The 10,447-nt window shown below is 41.8% G+C and overlaps 1 protein-coding gene across 1 annotated transcript in view; it reads right to left on the reverse strand.

Moving 5' to 3' along the window:
- Positions 1–9,774, reverse strand: part of MTMR9 (myotubularin related protein 9) — a 58,672-nt gene extending 48,898 nt beyond the window's left edge. The window contains exon 1 of the mRNA XM_046656742.1: positions 9,188–9,774. Within this exon, the coding sequence (XP_046512698.1) occupies positions 9,188–9,369 (182 nt within the window). The 5' untranslated portion in view covers positions 9,370–9,774. The remainder of the gene's footprint in view (positions 1–9,187) is intronic.
- Positions 9,775–10,447: the final 673 nt, after the last annotated feature.

Genomic DNA, 10,447 nt, shown 5'->3' on the forward strand with positions numbered 1-10,447 from the left:
TGGATTGGATGGTTGTCATTGAAAAGATGGTTTGTTACGCAGGGTGGGGGGGGGGGGGGGGGGGGGGGGGGAGACACCATGCCATGCAGGGCCACATGAGGAAGCATGAGGGTCAGTCAGGAGGCAGAAGGAGAAAGGGGAAAGCATGGGCCAGAACCTTAATTGTGATGTTTCAAGGAGGGCAATGGGCAAGGCAGGGCAGGAAGCTTAGGACTGGATAGTCTGAATAATTTTCTTGGGCTTTGGGCTAAATAGTGGTCCCTAGTTGTCTAGTACCTGGCCCCAGGGTGATTTAGGGCAGAGGAATAGTAGTCCTGATTGCAGAAGCCTGGTAAAAGGAGGCAGATAAGGGGTATGAACTCAGGACTGGTTGTTTTGCTTATCAAAGGTGTGCCTACAGGCAAGTTATTTGCTATCCCTCGGAATTAGCTAACCCTGAGAGGGGTAGTCCCTCACCAAGTCTGCAAGGCCCTAAGATGTCAATGTATCATAAAACATAGACAGTAAAAAACATGATTAATACAATGATTAATAATACATGATTAAAACATGATTAATGGGCAACTGAAAACTGAAATTAAAAAATACCACTTGCAATAGCATCAAAAAGTATGAAACCCAGGGCCAGCCTCATGGCGCAATGATTAAGTTCACATGTTCCACTTCAGTGGCCCAGTGTTCACAGGTTCAGATCCTGGGCACAGACCCACACACCATTCATCAAGCCATGCTGTGGCAGCATCCCACATATAAAATAGAGGAAGACTGGCACAGATGTTGGCTCAGGGTCAGTCTTCCTCACTAAAAAAAAATATGAAACACATAGGGGAAAATCTGACAAAAGATGTGAAAGGCCTATAAGTAAAAACTGTAACACATTGCTGAAAGAAATTAAAGACCTAAATAAAATAAACAGAGAAATATACTTTGTTCATGGGTCAGAAGACTCAATATTAAGATATTAGATGTCAATTCTCACCAAATTCATTTATCAATAGATTCAATACAATTTCAATCAAAATCACAGAGGCTTTTTTTTTTTTTAGAAATTGACAAGCTGATTCTGAAATTCATATGGAAATGCAAATAACTTCAAATACCCAAAACAACTTTGAATAAGAACAAAGTTGGATAACTAACACTACATAATTTCAGGACTTGATATAAAGGTACTGTAATTAAGACTGTGGTAATGGCATCAGGGTAAACAAGTAAATCAATGGAACAGAAAAGAGAGTCTAGAAATAGATCCACTTATACATGGACAAAAGTACAAAGACAATTCATTGAAGAAAGGACAGACTTTTCAAAAAATGGCTGTATATCTATATGCCAAAATAAAAAAAAAAAAAGAATTTGGATCTGCACCATGAACCATATATAAAATCAACTCAAAATGGATCAAACACCTAAATATAAAAACTAAAACTATAAAACTTCTAGACAAAAACATGGAAGAAAACCTTTGTGACATTTGGTTAGGCAAAGACTTCTTATATAGGAAATCACAACTCCAATCTATAAAATAACTTATAAATTGGACTTCTTCAAAATTTAAAATGTTTGCTCTTTGAAAGACACTGTTAAGGAGAATGAAAAGACAGCTCATCAACTAAGAGAAAATATTTGCAAACCTTCTATCTGATAAAGGACTTATACCTAGAATATATTTTTTTAAAAAAAGAATAACTCCCAAAACTCAATAAGGGAAAGGATCTGGGAAGACAGTGGAGTAGGAAGCACCAGGAATTTGTTTCTCCACTTAGACAGCAATTGCACTGGCAAAATCTGTTTGATGTAACTATTTTGGAATTCCAGAGTCTATTAAAGGCTTGCAACTTCCAGGGGAAGACTTGGATGTCAAATTGCAGTTAATTTTGGATAAATTCATCTCTTAGCAAAATAGCAGCTACCCATCCCCCACCCATAGCCATGGGGCTGACAGCTGTGCACGCTCCTGGAGTAGCTTGCACACAGCTTGTAGAGCCAGGGTGGGAAAAAGGACCCTGTCTTCCACATATCAGGGATCTGTGCTCTGATCACTGATTGCTGCTTCTGATCACAGAGGTGCAGCCGAAGGTGAGCAGCCACTGCTCTTGCACCTCCCTCCATTGTCGCAAGTCCCTCCCCAGCAAGTGACTTCTAGGGATTTTAAAGGGCTAGCTCCCTTCCCCTCACTTCATTTTCACTTTTCCCTTTCAGAAGCCAAACATTAAAGACTAGGACATTCAAAAACAACTGCATATATGGAGAAAATTAAGAAGTGACTGTGCATGTCCAGGGACAGGCTCAGAAAAGACATAAGAAGACCTTAAATTTATACCTCAGGCTGATTTTTGGCAGAGACAGCCTACAACAATAAAAAATAAAAACCGAAAAAATAACAAAAAAAATCATACCCCATGGAAGGGGAAGAATGTGATTTCCAGAGTTAGCACATTATTAGATCCAAATGTCCAATGTTCAACAAAAAAAATCATAAGGCATACAAATAAACAGGAAAGTATGGCCCATTCAAAGGGAAAAAAATAAATCAACAGAAACTGTCCCTGAAAAAGACCTGATAACAGATATACTAGACAAAGACTTCAAAACAATGATCTTAAAGATGCTCAAAGAACTGAAAGAAAGCATGAAGAATGTCAAGAACATGATGTGAACAAAATGAAAATATCAATACAGACATTAAAAACCTTAAAAAAACAAAAACAAAAAGAAATTCTGTGGCCGAAATGTACAAGAGGCGAAATGAAAAATTCACTAGAGGAATTCAAAGGCAGATCTGAGCAGGCAGAAGAAAGAATCAGCAAACTTGAAGATAGGACAATGAGTCTGAGGAACAGAAAGAAAAAAGATTAAGAAAAGTGAATGGAGCCTAAAAGGCCTGTGGGATACCAACAAGCTGACCAGCATACACATCATGGGAGTTCCAGAAAGAGAAGAGAGTGAAAAGGGCAGAGAGAATATTTGAAGAATTAAATTAATAGCTGAAAATTTCCCCAATTTGATGAAAGACACGAATACATACATTCAAGAAGCTTAACGAACTCCAAGAGACCCACCCAAAGACACATGATAATCAAACTTTCAAAAGACAAAGAGAGATTCTTAAAAGCAGCAAGAGAGAAGTGAACTGTCACATACAAGGGATCCACAATAAGATAATAAGCAGATTTCTCATCAGAAACTTTGGAGGCCAGAAGACAGTGAGCTGATACATTCAAAGTGCTAAAAGAAAAAACTGTCAACTAAGAATCCAGCAAAACTATATCTGGTAAAACTGTCCTTCAAAAGTGAGGGAGAAATCAAGGCTTTCCTAGATAAGCAAAAGCTGAGGGAGTTTGTGACCACTAGACTGGCTCTGCAAGAAATGCTCACGGGATCTCTGCAAGGTGGAAGGAAAGACAGCAGACAGCAACTCAAAGCTGTATGAAGAAATAAAGAACTCAATAAAGATAAACACATAGGCAATTATAAAAGCCAGTATTATTATAACAATGGTTTGTAACTGCACTTTTTGTTTTCTACGTGATTTAACAGACTAATACATTTAAAGAAAAAAACAACTGTTAGTGTAAAAGCTAATATTACTGTATACTATATTACTGTAACTTGGTTTGTAACTCTAAATTTTGTTTTCTACATAATTTAAGAGACTAATGCATTTACAAGAATTATTGGATTATGTTTTGGGGCATAAAATGTATAAAGATGTAATTTTGTGACATCAACAATGGAAAGGGGTGGGGATGGGCAGCAAAGGAGAAGAACTTCTATATGTTATTGAACTTAAGCTGGTATAAATTCAAATTAGAGTGCTATAACTTTAGGATGTTAAATGTAATCCCTGTTGTAACCACAAAAAAAATAGCTATAGAATATACACAAAAGAAAATGAGAAATTAATTTAAAGAGGAAATGAGAGACAAAAAAGCTTTAAGGAAAAAAAAGCATACAGAAAACAAACAGCACAATGACAGAAGTAAATCCCTCCTTAGCAATAACTGCTTTAAATGTAAATGGATTAAATTCTCCAATCAAAAGACAGAGACTGGCAGGATGGATAAAAACACAGTATCCAACTATATGTTGTCTAACAAGAGACTCACTTCAGATCCAAAGACACAAACAGGTTGAAAATGAAAAGGATAAAAAAGATATTCCAGGCAGGTAGTAACAAAAAGACAGCAGGAACAGCTGAACTAATATCAGACAAAATAGACTGCAAATCAAAAATGGTTACAAGAGACAAAGAAGGACCGTATCTATTAATAAAAGGTTCAACACAGCAAGAAGATATAACAATTATAAACATTTACACACCTAATGACAGACAATCAAAATATATGAAGCAAAAACTGACAGAATTGAGGGGAGAAATAGACAGTTCCACAATAATAGTTGGTGACTTTAATACCTCGCTCACAATAATGGATAGAACAACCAGACAGAAGTAAGGAAACAGAAGACGTAACACAATGAACCAACTAGATCTAACAGACATATACACGCTATCCAACAACAGAATACACATTCTTCTCAAGTGCACATAAGACATTTTCCGGGATAGACTATATGTTAGGCCACAAATCAAATCTCAAAAGATTTACAAAGATAGATATCATACAAAGTATCTTCTCTGACCACAATGGGATAAAGTTAGAAATAAGTAACAAAAGGAAAACTGGAAAATGCACAAAATTGTGAAAGACAACACACTTTTAAACCACCAAAGGATCAAAGAAGAAATCACACAGGAAATTAGAAAATACTTAGAGACAAATGAAAATGAGAATGTAACACAACAAAACCTATGGGATACAGCAAAAGCTGTGTATATTATATATACATATACATAAAACCACTTGATAGATGACAAATCAGTCAAGGATGGCTTGTTAGATGATAGTATGAGGAAAACTGGCTTGCTACACGGACAAAAGCAAAATTTGATTCCTATCACACTTGAAACAAAGGTAGAATCCAAACAAAGACCTAAAAATAAGGGGTAAAACTATAAAGCTAAGATGGAAGAAACTGTAGGAGAACAGCCTAGTGATCTTGGGATAAGGAAGGACTTCTTAACCAAGACTTAAAAAGCACAAACCATAAAGTAAAAGACGAATCTTGCATTAAAATTAAGGACTTCTGTTCAACAAAGAGCACCACAGAAAAGGTAACAAATGGGTGAGAGACTAGCAGAAGATATTTGCAATGTCTAAGTGAAGAATTGATCCCTAGAGAGTATACAGGGAACTGGTGCAAATCCACACAAGAAACACAACCACCCAAATTTAAAAAGTGGGCCAAGGCGGGGCTGGCCCCATGGCTGAGTGGTTAAGTTCACGCGCTCCGCTGCAGGCGGCCCAGTGCTTCGTTGGTTCGAGTCCTGGGTGTGGACATGGCACTGCTCATCAGGCCACGCTGAGGTGGCGTCCCACATGCCACAACTAGAAGGACCCGCAACGAAGAATATACAACTATGTACCAGGGGGCTTTGGGGAGAAAAAGGAAAAAAATAAAACCTTTAAAAAAAAAAAAAAGAAAACCTTTAAAAAAAAAAAAAAGTGGGCCAAGGAAATTCACAGGCAATTGACAGAAAGGAAAAAAATTTTAAATTGAATTGCTAAGAAGTATATAAAGAGATATTTAAACTCAACAGTAAAATGAAACAATAAAACAAAGAGATACTATTTCACAATCATCAGACTGGCAAAAATTAGAAAGACAATAATACCAAATATTGGTAAGAATGGTGGAAAAATATGCTTTCTAGCTCAAACCCATCCTAGGCACAATCTCAGAGAAGCATTTAGACAAGATTATAATGGGACCCGAATGAGTTCATTTATCAGAGATGTTTGTAACAGCAGGGAGCTGGAGGTATCTAAAGGGTCAGATAAGTAAAATGTTGCAGACACTTTGGAATTCTACCCTGCAGTGAAAAGCAGTGAAACGGATGTACATTCAGTAATATGAAGAGATCTTGAAAAAGAGTACTGAGTTAAAATGTTGAGAAACAGAACACGATTTACAACATAATCCTACTCTGGTAAATTAAACTCACACATGCCTGTGTGCAAACACCTAAACACAACAGTGACATATACTTTACAGGGATATATCCAAGGACAAATAGCAACATTTAACACAGCGGCCTGAAGGAATTGAGGATGAGGTGGAAAATGGGAGTGAAAATTAGGGCTGAAAAAGAATAAAATAAAAAACCAAGAAAACCTTGTAAGGAATCAATCATGAAAATGATGAGTCATCCACTGAATAGGATTAACTCAACTTTCTACCTCTGGAGTCCATAAAAAGAAAAAAAAAAGTATAACTATAAAACTTGTGTACAACCTTGTCTGCTGAAAGGATCAAATTATGTATGCAGTGTATTGTATAAGCTAGTAAAGCATTACTCAAATATAAGTTACAACTAGACATGAGACGGGTGGTCTTCCTCTTACGGTGAAGTAGCTTGCCCAAGGGCATTTATCTAATAAGAGGCAGAACTGAAGGAGTCATCCTTAACACTGCTCTTGCTCCCACACGCCATCGACAACTCACCAGCAAGGCGGAGCAGCTCAACCTTCAAAATAGGTCCCACATCTGACTGCCTCTCACCACACTACTACTGCTTCCACTCTAGTCACCATCACCTGTACCTGAACTACTCAACAGCCTCCCAACCCCGCCTCTGCTCCTTCCACTCTTGCCCCTCTACAATCCATCTTCTGCCAGCGGCCAGAATCACCTTCTAAAAAGTCTATCAGAGACTACTTCCTTGGTTTCAACTCTCCAAGGGCTTCCCATGAAAACCATCACAATGGCATATAAAGCCCTACAAGATCTGGCCCCTGCTTACACCTCCAACCAGTTTCTGCCATCCCCCTAGCCCCTACCCCTCGCCCACTGGCATCTCTGTTCTTCTTTGTACATGACAGGCATGTTCCTGTCTCAGGTCTTTGCATTCACTGTTCCCTCTGGCTCTTTTCTCCAATATTCATGTTGCTAGCTTCCTCCCTTCATCTGGATGTCATTCATTCAAATGTCACTTGTCTTCTCTGAAATTCTTTGTAAATACACTGCCTCCTGACATTCTCTAGCCTCCCATCTTCCTCTATTATCCTTCCTGACACTTATTATCTGACATTGTTACATATTTGTTGATTTATCTGAATGTTCATCTCCTCCACTAGTATATAAGCTCCTAGTCTGTCTTAGTCACCATTGCATTTGCAGAGCCAAGACAGTGCTCAGCACGTAGAAGACACACAGAAGCAAATATCTCTTGAAAGCAACAATTAAACTCTGATCTGACCACCTAGCTTATGCTCTTTCCATTACACCATGCTGCTTCCCAGGAAAAATGTAAACATGCATAGAGTTTGTTATTTCCCCCCAACATATTAAAAGGTCCATGCCTTATATACTTCTTTAAGCCCTACCAGGCCCAGCATGTAGTGAATGCTAGGGAAATATGATGAAATGAAAGAGTGAAAAGCAACCATAAAAAGAGGTAAATAAGAAAGAACAGAGAGTTGATGGCAGGTGGAAACCTAATTTGTATTCTATGGCCCCAATGACCATTCAGCGGTCAATTCTTCGTTTATTTCCAATGTGCCTATCCACCCAAGCCACAGTTAGGAGTTTTGAAGCAGATAAAAATTAACCAAATGCGAGTCCTGGCTTCAAGGAGCTAACACATATGCAACTATCAAAATACAAATTTTAATATACACCTATGAAAGAGGTGTAATTAAAGAGCTGGAGGGTTTCAAAGTGAGGGAAATTACTTCTAGTTGTGGGATTAATAGAAGAATGTGTCATAGAGGTGGCAGCTGAAGTGGTTAAACTGAATATTGATAGACGAATAACAGCTGGATAATAACCTATACACTCCTGAAAGACAAGAACTATATTTTATTCATTTTGCTGTCCTTAATGCCTCACAAAATGTCTGGACCATAACGATATTCAATAAATGTTTAACAAAGTTGGGAGGAGCAAGGCATTCCAGGCAGGAGGAAGAACATCAGTAAAACACAGACACAAGAGAATGCAGGATATGGATGAGCCAAAATAAAGAGTGAGGGCTGGCTAGTGAAAAGCGTTCATGAAAATGAATGGCAAGAACTAAGGTGGGAAAAGTAGGTTAGGGCCAAAACATGGCACACCATGAATGACACACTAAGGGGTTTAAGACTTTATTATGCAGCCAGGGAGAGCCCACTGACAACTTTCACAAAGGAGAAGGAGATCTGAAGAAGACCGTAGCAGGAGCCCTCTGCTTGAAAAACAAAAAAACTCTCACCACTTCACCCTTACTTCAATTCTACCATTAGAAATTACTTTCTTTTAAGGCATAATCTCTCTAGGAATCTTCTAAATTTCAAATTCTCCTGAGATAATACAAAAGCTGTTGTCATTCATGTATACTTTAGTATAAATCAGATAATCTATTTACCTTCTGGCTAGACTAAGCACCCAGAGCCATTGGGAAAACGGCAATTTTGACGGCAGACGGAAGTATAACTTTTTGACTGAGACACTACCTTGGAAAGACAGAGCTGGGGTGCAGGAAAAAAAAGAATTAATACCTTTGCATAAGACACCCAACTCTGTTCTTTCCAAAAGCAGAACTGAGTAAAGATAAATACATAAAAGACATTACAATCTCCAATAATGGAAACTATTAAATTGATGATCCAGAAAGTAAGAAATAAGATAAACTGAACAATTTGGGGGGGGGGCGGTTTTGTGGAATTTAGACACTACATCCTCAGTTCTTTGAGTTTTCCTCAAAAGTGGCAAGTAAAGACTTTAAATCACATTCAATCACAACTTCATCAACTGTGATACGCGATTAATAATAGTCAAGGAATGTGATGGTGCAAGGAGAAGAAATTTTAAAAGAAAAGATTAAAAATCCACCCAAATGGTGTATGCACCAAAAACGATAATCAGGATGACAATAAACATGTGATAAGCCTGGGAATTCCACCGAGATCTAATGGAAACCAGGGATCTCATTTGGATGGTTTCCTGCTTTCTAAACCTCAAATCCGCAATCCAGGCCGCCGAGGGCTCATTTTGCGGGCTGCAGGGGCACTGGGGTGCGTTTCCTCAGACGACCACCTAAGGACCCCAGGTTCCCCGCCCAAGAGCCAGTGGGACGGGCACTCACCGCTTGTCGATGGCGTCGATGTTTGAATGGAGGAGCCACAGCTCCTCCGTGTTGTCCTGCCGGGAGGACAGGATCAGGTGGTGGCCAGTCAGACACAAGGTCCCCTCGACGGCCGGGTAGAAAGGCCGGTGCAGCACCACATTGTCCACCCGCGGGGTCCTAATCAGCTCCGCAAACTCCATGTTCCCCAGCAGCCGAAGCCACGGGACGGCCGGGTCCCGGAGGAGGGAGGCGGCTACAGCGCCGCAGGGCTGAGGAGGAGAGTGACCCGGCGCTGGGCAGGCCCGAGGGGCGGGGAGGCCGGGCCCCGCCCCAGGCTGGAGTGGGCGCGGCGAGGCCTGCGGCCACGGTCACTGGCCGCGGGAAGCCGGGCTGGGGCTGGGCCAGGCCGGGGCGTTTCTCCGCACGCCCCGCTCCCCCTAGGCCCAGGGCTCGGCCAGAGAGAACGCCCCGCGACAGGCCCGGCAGCCGCCGCCGCCCCTTGGGGCCCCGGCCACGGTGGGCAGGCTGGGGGGGAGAAGGAGCAGGCCGCCTTAGGGCCAGTTTCCGAGTCCGAGCTGCTAGGGACTCCTGGCGGAAGAAGCTGCTCGCAGCCGGAGCCTAGGGCAACTCCGGGCGGAAGCGGCGGAGCTCGGAACTCGGAAGACGGGGGAGTCGGAGCCGGAAGTCCGTCTCCGCCTAGGTCCTGTGAGAACGCTTCCGGAAACGCCGCTAGAATCGAAGAGTTGGGTTCCTAGTGGCAAAAAGCTCTTCTTTGCCTGTGCGCCCACCGCCGCAGGTCACCCCCTCCAAGCACCATTTCGTGTCACAAGAGGCCAGGGAGGATGGGACGAGGACAAGAGGTCCCTGACCTGTCTTCCTCTGCTTGAGGAGGAGTCCCTCCAACGGCTCTTCCGAGGGCGGGGCTGCCGTAAATTGTAGCCATTTTCACCCATTCGCGGTGAAGAGATGGCGCAAGCGGGATCGAATAAGTGATTGTGACTCCAGGGCCGCCAGGTGGAGGGGGTCACAGGCCGGGTGCCGCCGCCGGGGCGGTGACCGTGACCAGGAGAGGGGACATATCCAACCCCTGAGAGAGGCACCTGGGTGGATACAGACGGTGCACAGAAGAGGAGGTGGGGAAGATCCAGGGAGTGGCGGACGCGGTTCAGCTGGAGCAGAGCCCGGACTTCACTCCAGGTCCAGGAAACCCAAGACACTGGGGTGCCGGTCCCCACCGCTCAGCCTCCTCGTTAAAGACAATCCAACTGGACTACCTAG

Source organism: Equus quagga, chromosome 3, assembly GCF_021613505.1.
Source record: "Equus quagga isolate Etosha38 chromosome 3, UCLA_HA_Equagga_1.0, whole genome shotgun sequence".
NCBI classification, from domain to species: domain Eukaryota; kingdom Metazoa; phylum Chordata; class Mammalia; order Perissodactyla; family Equidae; genus Equus; species Equus quagga.